Source organism: Lagenorhynchus albirostris, chromosome 4 (assembly GCF_949774975.1).
Source record: "Lagenorhynchus albirostris chromosome 4, mLagAlb1.1, whole genome shotgun sequence".
Classification (NCBI taxonomy): domain Eukaryota; kingdom Metazoa; phylum Chordata; class Mammalia; order Artiodactyla; family Delphinidae; genus Lagenorhynchus; species Lagenorhynchus albirostris.
The window spans coordinates 87289086-87307146 of record NC_083098.1 but is presented as its reverse complement, the minus strand read 5'-3'; the positions used below and the strand labels follow the sequence as shown (position 1 = coordinate 87307146).

The window sequence follows — 18061 nt, the reverse complement described above, 5'->3', positions numbered from 1 at the left end:
ATAGATTATTACCTTCCAAGTGTTAAAAATTTTACCATATTTGTATAAACCAAAAGCCAAAAACTGTTATATTTTCCCCATCATCTTGATTTTAATCTGGTTGATCAACAGAGTCTAAAGTTTTCAAAGTAGACATTTTAAATCTAGTTCAGTTCCTAATTTATGATTTATAGGACAGAAAAACCTGTGAAACTAAAGTGGTTTTAAACCCGTAACTAATTCTATTCACAAATAAAGATGTGGGATTCACACTTACGTCTTCATTCTTTAGTACCTAGCTAGAAAGGTTCTGTCCCGCTTGTGGGTTTTAGCAGCATTAGACCAGGTTTTGTTTTCCTTTTTCCAGCAAGATGTTCAGTATCAAGTATTTTTCTTTCTGTAGCTTTTAAGTGAATACCCATTTAAGATACCCATTTAAGTGAATTTAAGAAGAGTTTATTGTAAGGCTACAATAGGTACTCTCTGCTTTCTCCATCTCTAAAATTACCCTAATTCTTTCACCTTGTTTTTTTTCCTTTTCTCTCTTAGCATCTGCTCTGTTTTTCCTTTCTTAATAATCCCTCTGCTTATTCATATTCATAGCCCAGGGCACTACAGCCAAAGGACAATAAGTTACAATCTCTGGGCCTTTTTCTTAGTCAAATTTCAAAGAAAGAAATCAAATTGGCTGGGTATTGGAAGTTGATCTAGTGTTAGCGAAATCAGCTCTGGTTGGGAGAAAGTATCACATAGTATATACAGCTGTCTCTTTTAAGGCTTTGGGGTGGGGCAAGTTAGCAAGGAGAATTGTACAAGAAAGCTAATTGGCCATGTCTGCTGTAGGAATTAGGGTGAGACTATCAATACCATTTATCCTTACTACCATTTTAAGTGCTTTACAAATTTTAACTCATTTAATCCCATGAGGTGGATAGTATTATTACACTCATATTACAGATAAGAAGATGGAAATATAGGGAGGTCAAATAACTTGTTCATGGTCATACAGTTAATAAGAGGCAGAGCCACTCAGAATTTGGAAGTAGGCAGTATTGCTCCAGAGTCTATGGTTGCTATACCACAAGACTTGGCTATCCTAAAGCATCAGTTTACATCAGTGAATTTATTGACTTGGGATATTCCCTTAACTCTTTTGCCAGTAGTAAAATGTTTCTCATTCTCCAAAGCTCATCTTCAATACTAGCATGTTCACTTTGCAAGCTTTCCTGAACACCTTCCTTCTGCTGTTAAACCACCCTGTACATTCTCTTCATTACCACACAGATCACCTTGTCCTGTGATTGTTTAATATTGTAATACTGTGAGCTTCTGTCGAGCAAGGGCAATATATACCTTATCTTTATGTTCCTGGTGCACAGCATAATTACTGGCACATAACATATACTTAATGAATTGTCATTGGATTATTCACTTAATGAAAGAATGAATGCATTAAATATGATTTATGCTACACAAATTTTACCAGTTTCTCTTCTGCTTCCGGATTATAGGACAAAAAGCACTTCCATAAGAAAACCTGGGAGCAATGCTTGTGAATCTTTGAAATTATAGGGATTCAGAAGCCAAGACAGTGGTTGGTTTGTGCTTGATGGTTTCGCGGTGAGAACCATGCAAAGTGGCTTGATATCATTTGAATTGTGTGAACATTTAGAGAAGTAATACAACAGTAAACAAAAAATATTGATGATATTATATCCTGATGGTTCGTAATTGATGTTTACAGAAGTAGAATCATAGGATTAGACCTTTTATTCCTCAAATAGAAATATGAATAGTCCTTTAGGGGGTGTTTAAAATGCAAACTAGGCCTGACATGAATATACTATCAGTAATTTCACTCACGATAGTTTAATAGGTGCTGTTGGAAACCACTCTTAACTTAAATTTATTTTTACAGCTTTCTTCTAACTCCAAAATAGTTTTAAAATAGCACCTTCATTTCTGAAATTTCATGGAGATAGTAATTAACCATTCATATTATGCTTATCTCCTATGTATATATAAACTGAATTTGTTATTCCAGTGTCCTCATTTTGCTTTCTCATTTCCATGTTTTCTAGACAGCTCATTATGAGAAGAGTTAGACATGTTAAGGTTCCTGAGAAGTAGACACTCATAAAGAGAGGGCAATCACATGTCCAAGGATAGCCTTTATCTCATAAAGGAAGAACTTACATCTATAATTGTCTTGGGTCAGTTCCCTAGAAAAAGAGTCTAAGATGAGAATGCAAGTGACTCTTTGAGAGAGGGCTCTCAGGAGACTCCTGTAGAGTGATGAAAGAAAGCAGGGAGGATAAGGGAAGAAATGGGAGAAATTATGGCTTGAGCTGAAGTTTTACCTCAGCCTGATACCTCAGGGGAGCTCTGAAGTGTGAGTTCCAAGGAGGCTGGCTTTACACTCTTGCATCAGTTAGTCTTTGTTTGTGTATGTGATGCTGTTCTGGGGGAGGGGGCTCTTATAGAGCAATTTTCTGGATAACAGTTGGGCAACAGGTGGGCCAGACCAGGAAGAGGGATTTGAATTAGTTTGCTAGGCTGCCATCATAAAGTATCACAAACTCAGTGGCTTAAACAACAGAAATGTATTGTCTTATATTTCTGGATGCTAGAAGTCCAAAATCAAGGTGTTGGCAAGGTTTATTCCTTCTGAGGACTCTGAGGGATCTGTCCCAGGCCTCTTTCCTTGGCTTATAGATGGCTCATTTCATGTTCACATGGCATTCTCTCTGTATGCATATTTGTGTCCAAATTTATTTTTTATGACACCAGTCATACTGGATTAGGGTGTACTCTAATGACCTCACACTGATTTGATTACCTCTGTAAAGACCATATCTTCAAATAAGGTTGCATTCCGAGGTACTGGGAATTTGGCCTCCAACACAGGATTTGGGTGGAGGGGACACAATTCAACTCATACAGGGTCCACCATAACAACTCTTATCACACAGTGACAGAGATGAATATTTCAATCTCCACTTAATAATGACATATATTTTGTGTCCTATTGATAGTAAACAGATTATCTGGATCATCTTTCTCTTTTTGAAGTAATACTCTTTGGTAATGTTAGTTAAAATAAAATTTAAAATATGCTGCCATATTTAGAGCTAAGCTGAGGCTGGATGACTTCTTTGTTTATGGGCATCTGTTTTAGAACTTGATTTAAGCTGGTTTCCTGACTGCCAAGAGTTTCATTCAAGTCATTCATGAATTTAATCAATTAGTCATCAGAATGCTTGATTTTTAAAGGAGGTTTGGTTAATAATGGCTTTTGGGGGGTGTTATTAGTTATTCTTGATATTTTTGAAACTGGCTGTTTCCCTCAGTTTACTCCTTCTTTCTTCCATGCAGGTTTATAGTGCTTCACCCGTCTTCCATTGTGGACAATAGCCATTTGGTTTCTTTTGTGAAGTCTTTGGAGGAAGCCACGCTCAGCATCACTGTTTGCATTGTACTTTATCACCAGAAAGACAACCCACATAGAACTGTCATTTTAGTGGTGCCTTCTAAAGATTTACATCAGGTGCTTAGGAACTTGCGCTTGGAAGCATCTAGTGGTCCTCCAGAGCCATCTCGCCATTTCCAAGTGAAAGAAGGAGAACAACTCCTTTTAAGGTTTACTGGAAACATATTTGCTTCAAGTAAGTATCAAGAAATCTTTTTGCATGTTCTATGAGCTATCAGCCACAAGCTTCAGAAGGAGTCCACTAAACATGTTTTACTAAGGAAATCTTCAAAGAACTGAGGGGAAGCTTTGGAAAAGTAGGAAGAGAAAAAGGACTTATTTACTTCTTTCTTTCCAGTCTGCTTCTTCTCTTTTTAGAGCATGCACATTCCTTAATGGGAAGACCCTAAGTGACACTTTTAGAAATAATCTTCTCCATAATTTGTATAGCTGCGTTCAAGCTAGGATCATCTCTTTCCTACACCAGTGTCGTTGCCTCGTAAATATTCCTCTGTTTTCACTATTAGCCATGTGAAATGGAATGTATCAATATTTCCATAGAGTAATAACAGTGATCTTTTAAAAATGAGTCATACTTTATTACTTCCCTGATTAAAACTTTGTAATTACCTCCTATTCCACTTTAAATAATGCCCAAACTCTATGTTGTCCTACAAAGAATCTAACGTGAGGTCAGTGGACTCCCAAGAGACGTGTGGATAGACTATATTCCAGCATAACTGTACTATTTATAATTCCAGTTATTGTATTTTATATATTTAAAAGACTATGCCGGGAAGGAATCAATAAGCTTCACCAAAGTCCAAAAGGGACCATGGCACAAAAGTGGTTAAGAACCTCAGATCCAGATGACATACCCCTGCTTACCTCTTATCTTTATATTTATCTAGTGATCTTTTATTTCCATTATAAATCTTACCACAACTTGAAATTACTTTACTTATTTATTTGTTTATATACTTTTCATTCTTATATTTATGTTCTTCACTGGAATGTAAATTCCATTAGGGCAGTGACTGTGTCTTTCTTGCTGTGTACCCTTGAGCCTAGAATAGTGCCTGATATATCAAGGGCTTTCAATAAATATGTAGTGAATCAATGAATATATGATGATGCTGAGGAAGACAAACAGGGTGAGTGACTATGAGAGGTGGAAGGAGATGTGGCAGAAGTGAGGGAATGGGTGAGACAGAAGAGATAAAAGGAGGGAAAGAGAAAAGGAAGAAAAAGAAGAACAGAGAAAACAGCTGTGTGAGAGAAGAGAGAAAAAAAGCTTTGGGGGGGTTGCCCTCACAGCCATTTCTTTTTTATTGATTCAACCCCTTTTCCTTTCTAACTCCTTTCCTTGAGGCAGAATAATATCAAACAGCATGCATGTAAAGATGAGGTGTGGGGGAAATTCAGGAATGGGTTCTGTGGGAATTTCTGGCCCCGGAGTCCTGTGATAGACTTGACTTGAAGTAAGAGTCTCTGTTTACTTATAAATTAATATAGATCTCATTGATTTTTAAATGGTGCCTATTTTCTCTCTAATTCTGGAAATTACTCTAAGCTCCGCTGGCTCTTTGCTTTCTGTGGCTTCAAAAACGATGTGGCTTAAAGCTGAGGCTGCCCTGTTTTTGGTATTTCAGAAATAAGTGAGATTCAAAATGTCCCAATTTGAAGTATGTCTTCCACTTTCGCATGCAGAGTCTCAGCCATCTGAGCCAGCTTATGGGACCTATGGAGTGAGTGACAGAATGTCACAAAAAGGGGAAGGGGGAGGAGAGGAAGGAAGGGTGGAAGATATCCTTTCCTACTTGGCTTCTGGAATAGAAACTATGCTAGGATAATCCGTCTAAGAAGAGAGAGTCAAAACCTGGAAGTGTCCCACCCAAACTAGTGATGCAAATGACTTCCTGTAGTACTTGGGACAGCAGCTGTGTTTACCTCCTGCTCCAAACGGGAGAGAGTTACTGTGCTTCTCATAGGCAACGGTTGAGTGTACTATTGTCTATAATGGGGAATAGGGAGTATATGCTAAAATAAGAGTGCCTGGAGACAGGCAGCATGTGTGCGGTCCCTCCATATAGGAATGAAGAACTCCTCTTCACTCAAAGAAAATGAGTCAGTCAGGATGCCAGGATCCTTTCTCCTTTGCCTTTTCTAGAGACTTATGGCCAGATCTGGAGCTTCACTGGATTTTCTCCATCTAAGAGGAGCAAGACCCTCAGTAAAGAATTGATACCTGATCCTTCCATCAGGGCCTGTGGTAGCCTCTGTGAATCTCAGATACAAACTGCCAGAGGTTGTCTGCCTGGAGGTCCTCCCCTCAATCCATCCCCACCGTCTTCTCTAGTCATCTCCTACTGTATTTTCCTATGTCACTTATAATGATCACGTGTGGAGAAGCTTTTTCTATCTTTCCTGATTACCTCTGTTCTTATTTTACTTATTCAGATCCTTATGTAATTCTCTTAGTGGACATGGTCGTAGATATAATCTTCTATTTATTTTTTAATTGTTTGATCAATGTCAGTGTCTCTGACTACAGTGCCATGAAAGGAGGGCCTGTTTTATTGGTGGGCCTGCTTTATTTTAGGGAGGTGCCTAAAAGCTAGAAGAAGTATTTGTTTGAAGAATGAAGACAAAAGCTTTGGAACAACCTTAACATTATAGTATTATGTGATTAAAAGTATTTAAAACTTTAATTAATAAATTTAGATGACTGCCCTCTGAGAAATATCAAAATCTCTATATTCCTTATATAGAATACAGATGGTTCTTTTGACTGAGGACCTTGGGACATAGAGATAATTTCCACTTCTAAGAGAAAATAAGATAGGTGTTCCTTTGGTTTTTATATTGGCCTTTGGCATTCTTCTGGACACAGCTAGAATCTTCTTTCTCTCTCTAGGTTAGAGCTGTTGATTCAGCACTTAAGCTTTCTATTGCATCACATCTAAGCCCCCAGTGCTCAGAAAATTCATAAAGTGCTAGGAAACGGGCAGACAGAATTTTATATAATGACACCTTAGCACCACTCATAACATCGAGTAATGCCCCAAAGAGGTCTGTGTGTGTCCAAGTTGCCCCAAATGCCCTTTGGCCCAGAGAAATAGTTTTCCCAGACACACGTGTTAGAATGTTAGAATGACCTTCCTTTTACTCATTTAACAAAGATTCCCTGTCCTTATGTACATTATATTTTACTGGAGAGACACAGAGAAGAAGCAAATAAATAATAAAATGTACAGCTTAATGAGGTGGAAAATTCCTTACAGAAGAATAAAGGAAAGGGAATAGAAAGTCTCAGAGAGAGTGGCAGATTTGCAATTTTAAATAGACTCGTCAGAGAAAGTGCCATTTCAGCAGAGACTTGAAGATGAGAGAGCAAGCCATAATCCTATCCCAGGAGAATTTGTCCCAGGCAGGGCAAGGAGGCTGGGATGGCTGGATGAGAGGGAGGGAGAGGAGAGTTGGAGGAGATGAGGTAGGTACTGGTCATGCCTTGAAGGCCATTTCAAGGACTTTGCCTTTTATTCTAAATGAAGTGGGAAGCCAAGAAGGGTTTTCAACAGGGCCATCACATGATCTGGGTCAGATTATATCTGTGTTGAGATTAGATGGTATAAGGCAAGTGTAGCAGCAGGGAGACAGGTTAATGAGCCATTGCAATGAATCAAGCAAGGGTTGATGGAGGCTTAGAGGCAAAGGTATTAGAAATTGTTTCTGGTATTTTCGCCATAAGCATCTTTGCCATAGACATCTTTGCCGCAAGTATTTTTACTGCATAACTAATTAGCCATAAGGCAATTTTGCCATAAAAGGTATAATGGCAAAAAATAAAAGGGGGACATTTAAAAGCACATAATAAAACATGAAAAATGAATAACAAAATTATAAAGACTTTACTGCGACACAAAATATTTAAATACAGTTAAAATGTGTGTAGATTCATGACAATGCTGCACAGATAACTGATTTTATTTTGCGGGTTGTACCTAAGCACTTGTCTTCCAAGTCTTTTGTTCATAGTATTTTATACATTTTTTTTAACTTGTTTATTCATCTTTCTGTTTGGCATCGCACTTTTTCTTATTCACTAAAACTTCATCCTTCACTGAGAGAGGTATCAGTTTCCATATACCAGGATGCATATTTGTAACTGAGCTTTGTGTCGCATTGCAAAACCTTCTACACTGTTTGTCCTTTGCATATTGTCACATGTCTCTTGACAGATGTTCCAAAGTTCTATGGAAAATGTGAGTTCAACTCTGGGCCTGCCAGGCTCTCAGTCTCAGCCTCTTTCTCCCCCAGTGTAGTGTGTTTCGAAATAAGAAACCAATTCGTGGGGTAAAACATCGTCATCTGTCATGATTTTTTTGTTGTATATGTCAAACCAAACTGTTAACCAGTTATTTTATCTTTTACAGCAAAATTGCCTTATGGCCAGATAGTTATATGGCAAAAATGTGGTGGAAAAAAGGTTTGTGGCAAAGATGTCTACAGCAAAGATGCTTATGGTGAAAGTACCTAGAACTGGTGGAGATGTGTTAGGACACAGAAATATCCTGAGCCAGTGGTTCTCATGAGAGTATTCTGGTTCTCTGTGTTGGTAGCATGTCACTTCTTCATGTGACTTTTCTAAGCAAAAGCATATAGGTCTATGTTTGTACTTCCTATGTCTTCAATGAAAAATATTCCAATATGCATTATTGAGAAGAAAATACATTGCTATAAAAAATATCTAGTAACTCACAAAATATAAATAAATTATTTAGTTCTTTAAATGACAAATATTTATTGTATAGCTCCTACCCTATCCCTGCTAGGAACTATGTACATAATACATTGACGAGAAAGAGGTTTTCAAAATGTCAACTAATGATTGCTTTCGTAATTTTGGTATTTAATGAGTGACTTTTGGTTTTACTTCTCTAAATATGCCAGAGTGGGAGAAAAAAATAAAATAATGCAATTTCTTTGTGCTATTTGTTCTTTTTTTGGTTCTGCTTTTTTCTGTGACAAAGGGTCTTCAAAATATAGTGTTACATCTTAGCAACAATGAAACTCCAACTTAAGTCTACATAATACTTTCTTTGATAACACTAAGATCATGCTATTTATTACTAGTAAATCCTCAATAATTTCATCCTTATTTCATATATAAATGTGATTCTTAGAGATTTACATTACAAATCTTTATTTTTTTTAATTAACTGGCAATTCGAGGTAGATAAGTTCTAGAAATAGGTAGAACCAATGTGACTACGCCTCATCCTCCAATCTTCATATACTTATATACATTATCCTTTATGAGTAATTGTATACCTGGCAGGGAGTATCATTCAAGGGGTGGAAGGAGAAATTTACTAAATTATATTCTGTTGGGACGTAAGTAGCAACATTTTTCTTGGTAGTACTCTAGTGGCATAGAAGTAGAAGTTTGCTAAGTATTCCCACAGTGATCTAGAAACTCTAATTTACTATTTACTAGATGCTATTTCAGTGACTCCAAATAATTTATCTTTTTTTTCTTTTTCCCTTTCTTTCTTACCAGAATGAAACTTTTAAAGCAAACCCTGGATAGTCATGCCTGTCCTAGGATGTCCTAGGAATCTGTTTTGTTCAAGGAGCCAGGTTGCCCCTAAAATGTAGACTTAAGCAAAGGGACATACTCCTATACCTTCCATAACCTGGAGTTATTCTAATTCTAGATTTAATTGTGCTTTAGAAATTCACCAAAATGACCTCTAGCAGTCAAAACAAGGAGAAAAGTATTAGTGTCATTTACATCTCTCACAGAATGCAAGAGGGAAAGCTTCCCATAAGAGAAAGAGAGAGAAAGAGAAAGCTCTGGGCAGTCAACTTTCAGGCCTCTGAGAGCAGCAGAAAGTTGCAACTTAGATATAAAAGCTTCATATTGACAGTCTTTTAAAAAATTTAAGTGGGTTGGTTTTTGTCATACAAATTCAAAACAATGTGAGAATCCGTCTTCGTCCTTCTCATTTGCTGTCATTGCTATTATTTACTGAGCCTTTATAATGTGCCAGGCCCTGTGCCAATCATTCTATCCATACTCCCTCATTTCATTCCCAGAACAATCCTAGGACGTTAGTTTTATTTCTCGTTTTAAAGGTAAGGAAGTTAAGGCTCCAAGAAGTTCAGAGATGTGCAAGAACTGGATAAATATTACGGCGTAGGTAAATATTAGAGGCTGAACATGGATCTAGATCTTTATGTCAGAAACATATTATAACTGCTACGTTACAGCTTACTTTTAAATTTTGCTAAGGGTAATGCACACTTGCCTTACGAATACCGCAGTGTCTGTTTTACTGTTGCAATGAGAAGGTGAAATATCCTGACTGTCATGGTAAAACCCCCAAGAGTGAAATGTTATGTTCACTAAAGCTCCATTATTTTCAGTGGACAGTTGAGAAGACTTTTACATATGCTTGTTTGGGGAGAATTCACCAGGTTTTAATAGAAATTTTAGTAGCTATTAAATCTAGAAACTATTCCATTTGGAAGTTCTAGAACAGCACTGTATTTCTGCATGGTGAAAATGTTTTATATGTGTACTCTCCCATATGGTAGCTACTAGACAGACGTGGCTATTGAACATTCGAAATGTGGCTAGAGCACCTAAGGAATTGAATTTTTGATCTTAATTAGTTTTAACTTTAATTTTAAAAGCCACATTTTGCTAGTGGCTACCGTATAGGAGAGCACAGTTCTAGAATGTCTGTTGTGAGGTCGTGATAGTGTGCAACGTGATATGAATAGTTAAGTGAAAGGAAAAATATCATTCTTAAAAAGTGAAAATAATTTTCTAAGTAGAGAAAGAGATGAGTATTTCCAATGGTTTCTTGTTGTAGCAAAATGGAATAGAAAAAGAAATCAGATCAATGATGACTCCCACAAATGCATAAAAAAAGAAAAAGAAAATCAAAGATTATTAGACCTAGAAGCAGCCAGAGAGCACCTGGTCCAAGTATAGATGAGAATCATTTTAGTAATTTATACAGTCTCAGCTTAGTGCTGGTTTATTAGGTTATGTTTTGACAAGAGGTATTGACACAAAAAAGACAAATTTTTTAAAATGAATGATTATTTGGATTTTTAAAAATAAGTAAAAAAAGTGGTATATATTAATAGTAACAAATGCATTTTACTTCTATTTAGGCAATGGGAAGGATTATGGAAAAGACTACAAGCTTATTTTTCATTTACAAAGGAAACCTAGACTGGAACTCCAAATCAAAGAGGTGGATGAATTGGGAAACTATAGCTGCCCTCATTATAAGGGTACCATTGTAGTTTATAAAGTACCTAAAGAAAAGATAGTCCACAACTTGGATCAATCTCTTATACTTAACGAAAACAATTATCAGTTGCCAATTTGCAAATTACCATTGAAATTGCCAAAGGTGAATCATTTTACTTCCCTAACTACTGTATTTTGTTAATTCTCTATAATTCTCTACCAAATTCAATACTGCATAAATACGGATACTTATGGTTGAAAGGAAAGATAGGAATAATGTTGATAAAGAAGGATAAGCTACAAGAGTAATAGAATGCATGTCAGGATTTCTACTTTCTTCCATATCAACTTTGTAATAGGAACAATTCAAATTGGTCTGGTCCTGACAGTATATTGTTAATGACTATTGAAAAAATGTCATTCATTTTCTGTAACTGATTCTGAGTAACTAAAAAAAATCATTTATAAAAACATAGAATACCGTTCAGAACACAACAATTTTTGAAAAATCATGTGGTGACAAGGAAAATGACATAAAAATATTTTCAGTGAGACTTACCAAATCCTGCACGTTTGTTTTAAGAGTTAATACTCTTTCATTTCTGATTTTGTTTATTTGAGTTCTTTTTTTTTTTCTTTTTGGTTAGTCTAGTTAAAGTTTTGTTAATTTTGTTTATCTTTTCAAAGAACCAACTGTTAGTTTCATTGATCATTTATACTGTCTTTTCAGACTCTATTTCATTTATTTCCATTCTAATCTTTATTATTTCCTTCCTCGATTAAATTTGGACTTTTTTGTTCTTCTTTTTCTAGTTCTTTCAGGTGTAAAGTTAGCTTATTTGCAATTTTTCTTGTTTCTTGAAGTAAGCCTGTATCGTCATGAACTTTCCTCTTAGAACTGCTTTAGCATAGATGTTGGTATGTCCTGTTTCTGTTTTCATTTGTCTATGTAGTTTTTGATTTTGTCTTCAAATTCCTAATGACTCATTGGTTATTCAGTAGCATGTTGATTAATCTCCACATTTTTGTGAATTTCTCAGTTTCTTCTATTAGTTGATTACTAGTTTCATGTCACTGTTGTTTGGAGAAGATGCTTGACAGGATTACAATCCCCTTGAGTTTATGGAGACTTATTTTGTGACCTAACATGTGACCTATTTGGAGAATGGTCCACATGCACTTGAGAAAAATGTGTATTCTGCTGCTTTTAGATGGAATGTTCTTTCTCTATATATGTATCTATTAGGTTCATTTGGTTTAATGTGTTGTTTAAAGTTGATGTTTGCTTATTAATTTTCTGTATGGATGATCTATCATTGAAATAAGTGGAATATTAAAGTCCCTTATTATTACTGTATTGTTGTCAATTTCTCCCTTTAGGTCAGTTAATATTTGCTTTATTTATTTTGGTGCTCCTATACTGTCTGCATATATATTTATAAATGTTACATCTAGAGGAGAAGTTACAACTGATACCACAAAAATAAAAAAAGATAATAAGAAACTACTACAAACAATTATATACCAACAAATTAGGCAACCTACAAGAAATGGATAAATTCCTAGAAACAAAAAAATCTTCTAAGATTCAGTCATGAAGAAATAGAAAATCTGAATAGACTGATTTCTTGTTAGGAGATTGAAACAATGATCAAAAACTTCTCAGCAAACAAAAGTCCAGGACCAGACAGCTTCATGGATGAATTCTAACAAACATTCAAAAGAATATTTACTATCTATCCTCTCAAACTCTTCCAAAATATTGAAAAGGAGGGAATGCTTCCAAAATTTTTTTATGAAGCCAATATTACCCTGATACCAAAACCAAACAAGGATGCCACAAAAAAGAGAAAATTACAGACCAATATCCTTGATGAATGTAGATGCAAAAATCCTCAACAAGATGTTAGCAAAGTGAATCCAACAATACATGAAAAGAATCATACACCGGGATCAAGTGGGATTTATCCCAAGGATGCAAGGATAGTTCAACATCTGCAAATCAATCAATGTGTTATACCACATTAACAAAATAAAGGATAAGAGTCATATGATCATCTCAATAGAAGCAGAAAAAAATTTTGACAAAATTCAACATCCATTTATAATAAAAATTATCAACAAAGCAGGTATAGAGAAAAGTTACCTCAACATAATAAATGCCATACATGACAAACCTACAGCAAACATCATACTCAATGGTGAAAAGCTGAAAGCATTTACACTAAGATCAGGAACATGACAAGTATGCCCACTCTTGACACTTTTATTTAACTTAGTACTAAAGGTCCTATCTACAGTAGTTAGACAAGAAACATAAGTAAAAGGAATCCAAATTTTAAAATTGTCACTATTTGCAGATGGTATAATAATATATATAGAAAACCCTAAAGACACTACCAAAAGCCGTGGGAACTAATTCATCAATTCAGTAAAGTTGCAGGATACAAAATCAATATATAAATAAACCTGTGGCACTTCTATACACTAATAATGAACTATCAGAAAGAGAATTTAAGAAAACAATGCCATTTACAATTGTATAAAGAAAAGCCAGTAATAAATTTAATCAAGGAGGTGAAAGGCCTATACACTAAAAATTGTAAGACACTGATAAAAGAATTTGGAGAAGATACAAATAAATGGAAAAATACCCTGTGCTCATGGATTGGAAGAATTAATATAGTCAAAATGTTCATACTAACTAAAGCAATCTACAGGTTTAATGCAATCCCTATCAAAATTCCAAAGGCATTTTTCACAGACCTGGAACAAATAATTTTAAAATTTGTGTGGAAACACAAAAGATCCCAAATAGCCAAAGCAATCTTGAGAATGAAAACAAAGCTGGAGGGATCAAGCACTGTGATTCAAACTATATTACAAGGCTACAGTAATCAAAACAGTATGGCATTGGTATAAGGACAGACACACAGATCAATAGAACAGAACTGAGAAGCCAGAAATAAACCCATACATATAGACAATTAAATTATGACATTGGAGCCAAGAACATACTACAAAGAAAGGATAGTCTCCTCCATAAATCATGTTGGGAAAACTGGACATACACATGCAAAAGACTGAAACTAGACCAGTATCTTACACAATGCATAACAATTAACTCACAATGGATTAAAGGCTTGTGTGTAAGACCAAGAAAATCCTAGAGGAAAACATAGGCATAACCTCCTTGACATTGGTCTTAGCAATGTCTTTGTAGATCTGACTCCAAAGGCACAGGACACAAAAATGAAAATAAACAAATTCAACACCTCAAACTAAAATGCTTCTTCATAGTGAATGAAATCATCATCCAAATAAAAGTTGAACCTACTGAATGAGAAAAAATATTTACAAATCATATATCTGAGAAGGGGTTAATATCCAAAATATATAAAGAATGCATATAATACCACAACAAATACAGAAGCAACTCAATTAGACAGTGGGCAGAGAAACCAGATAGACACTTTTCCAAAAAAGACATACAGGTGGTTGATAGGCATATGAAAAGATATTCAACATCACTAGTTATTAGGGAAATGAGAATCAGCACCAAAATGAGATATCATCTCAAACCTCTTGTATAGAATAGCTATTATCAAAAAGATAAGAAATAGCAAGTATTGGAGAGGATGTGGAGAAAAGGGAACCCTATACACTTTGGGGTTGGTGGGAATGTAAATTGGTGGGAAGGTAAATTGATCCAGCCACTATTAAAAACAGTATGAAGATTCTTCAAAAATTAAAAATACAACTACCATATGATTCAGCTCTTCCCCTTCTGGGTATTTATCCAAAGAATATAAAAATACTAATTTGAAAAGATATATGCACCCTATCTTCATTGCGGTATTATTTACAATAGCCAAGCTATGGAAACAACTTAAGTGTCCATTGATGGATGAATGGATAAGGAAGATATGGTATGTATACACAATGGCATACTATGCAGCAATAGAAAGAATTAAATCTTGCGATGTGCAATAACATGGCTGAACTTTTATGGTACAATGCTAAGTGAAATAAGTCAGACAGAGAAAGACAAACACCATGTGGTTTCACTCATCTGTGGAATCTAAAATACAAAAAAATGATCAAACAAACCAAAACAAAAGCAAACTCATAGATACAGATAACAGATTGGTGATTACCAACCAGAGAGGAGGGGGGTTTGGGGGACAAAATGGTTGAAGATGTCAGTTGTATGGTGATGATTGGTAACTAGGTTTTTGGTGTTGTTCACTTTGTAGTGTATACAGATATCAAATTGTAATGTACAGCTGAATCGTATATAATGTATTGATAACATACCAATTTTACCTCAATTTTTAAAAAGAGTTAATTACTTTTTTCTAAAATTCTTATTCTTATCTGGAGTGTAGGAATGAATTCTCTCAACATGTGAAACAAAAAGTAAATAATTTTATTGTTGTATGTACTATTTCTTTCAGTGATCCAGGACTTGTACTTCTAAATTACATTCTAATGAGAAATATAACTGAAAAATTTATCACTCCAGAGGAAGAACAAACTTTTTATCATTTAAAGAAAGCCAGAAGTAGTTTTACATGGTTTTACTTGTGTTATGAATAGCAGAAACATGTTTTCTATGGGATTAGATCTTGTACTGATTTTGAATAAATTAGTAAAGTAAGTCATTAATTTGACAAATATTAATTGAACTTCTGAAATAGGAAATGTGCTATGCTAAGCATTCTGATAAATACAGAGATATATAGGATAATACATGCCCTAAAGCTATGTTGTCCTGGATGCAGCCACTATCCACATGTGTCTATGGAGCACTTGAAATATGGCTAGTCCAAATTTAGATGTACCGTAAGTGTCAAATACACATTGGATTTCAAAAAGTTAGTACAAAAAGATAGAAAATATTTCGTTATTTTGCTCATAATGATTTCATAGTAAGTTATAATATTTTGGTTATGGAGTTAAACAAAAATATATTATTAAAATTAATCTCATATGCTTTAAAAGTTTTTAGATGGCTAACTAGAATAGTTGAAATTATGTGTTTCAAACTATATTTCTATAGGACACCATTGCTCAAAATTGTTTACAATCTAGCAGAGTATGCAAAACATGTATACAAAATCACCTTGTAAGATTGTGAATAATTAGACTAATGGTATAAACAGTGTACAAATAGTTATTCAGAGGAGGGAAATTGTTTTTCTGGAAGCTAAAATCAAGAAGTTTCATGGTGGTTGTCGCATTTTATCTGAGCTTTGTAAGTTCGTAGAAATTTGGCCATTGGGAATGAAGAAAAATATATGTTAGGCTGAGGAAATGGAATGAATTTGACCGGGGATGGTAGGCAGGAATTCAGAATTCGTATAACCACCATTAAAATAATTTCTAATGTGCCAAAGATCTTTCAAATGCTTTCCATGCACTGTATCATTAAATCCTCACAAAAATCATATGAAGCATTATCACTGTTCTCATTTTATAGGAAACTGAGGCATAGAAATTTTAGGCAACTTGCCCATGGACCCGTAACTAAGTAAGTGTCAGAATTGGGATTCATACCCAGAAAATCTGCTTCACACATAGGCAACCACTGTGTGCTATTTCCTCTTTAGCAGATACCACTAGGATTCTTAGTCAAGGATACAGGATGGATTTTAGGACATTCGGGTTCTCCCAGGAAGTTGTATGACAATTTCATGTATACCATGCTTTAGTGTAGAGGTGATATTAAAATTATTTCACAAATGATAGGACATGGGTTCTCATCATTCACATTGAAAGTAGCCATTTGAGCAGGGTCCTAGAGACATCAACCCTTTACTTACTGGTTTTGGGGAGATCCTGGAGTTCTTGGGAGGAATGTGTAGGGTAGCATAGTCTAGTAAGCCACTGATAGTGAAAATTATATTTTAAGAATTGTATAGCTAGGGCAGTGTATACCCACTGTCGGTTTTTCCTCTGAGAGTTTTCACTTCCATTTAGGGCCTTTGCCCTTGCTGTTCCCTATGTTTGGGGGTCTCTTCCCTTAGATAGTCATGTAACTGGTTCTCATTAGTCAGGTCTCAGCTCAACTATCACCTCCTTATCCTTATTCCTCCATCTCCTTATTTCAAGTCACTCTTTAACTCCTGACCCTTTTAAAACTTCATAATGCTTATCATCAATTGAAACTATTAGATTTATTTATTTGTTTATTTAATTTCGACTTGACTTTCCTCCTTGAGAGAGCAAGTCCCATGAGCTAAGGACCTTGTCTACCCTATTCCAGCTCTAGCATCAGTAATTAGAACAGTGTTGGGCATATTGTAGGCACTCTAAATATTTGTGACTGGATGAATGCGGGGAGGACTATAGAGTTCATTAGATTCTAAAAGTTTAGGAACTGTTGACTTAAAGGAATACTTGAGTTCTCTCACATCAGTGGTTTAGAGCCTGGCTATTCAAACACTTAGCTGGCAGGCCAAGGAGCTGATTTGGATCAACATGAATATTTGAGAGCAGAGAAAGGATACATCAGGGGTGACCTCTTGGTAACTTGATTTAGCACTTTACTTCCTAAGATCGCTGTGTTGTTCTGATGTATGGGGTGAGCAGAGGGAAACAAGTAAGGGGGGCTGTTGGAACTCTCTGGCAGGAAGTGGTGAAAGTCTAACTGTGATGATGGTGGATGATGGAAAGGAAGACTCCTATGTGAGAGAGGACACACTTGAGGTATAAAATGTGACCCAAATTCAACTTTCAGTTTACAGTGTTTCTTCTGTGGCCTATCTGACATTGTGAGTTAATTAGCCAACTTAGCCAAGCTATATAATTAAGGGGTCTATATAGATTTTCCTCAAGGAAAGTCTGTGCTAGTGATCATCCATATCTTTTGCATGAGCTCTTCCTCTGCTTTGATTCTAGAACAACACTCTCCACCTGCTTGCCTGAGCAGTCCCTACTGGTCATCCCATACAGCTCTGCTGAAGTGTGACTTCTCCCTGGAAGCCTTTCCCGACCTCCCCTTCAAACCAAGTTAGGTGTTCCTGGTGTGTGTTTCCACAACATTCTACACTTTTCCTATCAGTGCAGTTATCTTATTTTATCATAATCCCTAGCTTTCCAATAGACAAGTGTTTCTCAACCTTTTTTTGTTTGTTTTTGGCTTCCTAAGGGATCTTTAGACTGTATGTCTGTTTATGCATTGTATGTATATCTATGTTTTATATGTTAAAAGTTTAAACTTTTTTGTCTTGCCCAAGAGCAAATTTTCTCTCCTTGAGAGTGATGTTACCTTGGTTGGAGATTAGTGCAATCAACCATACAAACACATCCACTGTTGTGCTCAATTTGTATTGTCG

At 35.6% G+C, this 18061-nt stretch overlaps 1 protein-coding gene across 1 annotated transcript in view; it reads left to right on the top strand.

Moving 5' to 3' along the window:
* DTHD1 (death domain containing 1) overlaps positions 1-18061 on the top strand; it is a 70337-nt gene that overhangs the window by 24774 nt on the left and 27502 nt on the right. Inside the window, 3 exon segments of the mRNA XM_060147049.1 lie at positions 1491-1655; positions 3355-3644; positions 10640-10884. Coding sequence (XP_060003032.1) covers positions 1491-1655; positions 3355-3644; positions 10640-10884 — 700 coding nt within the window.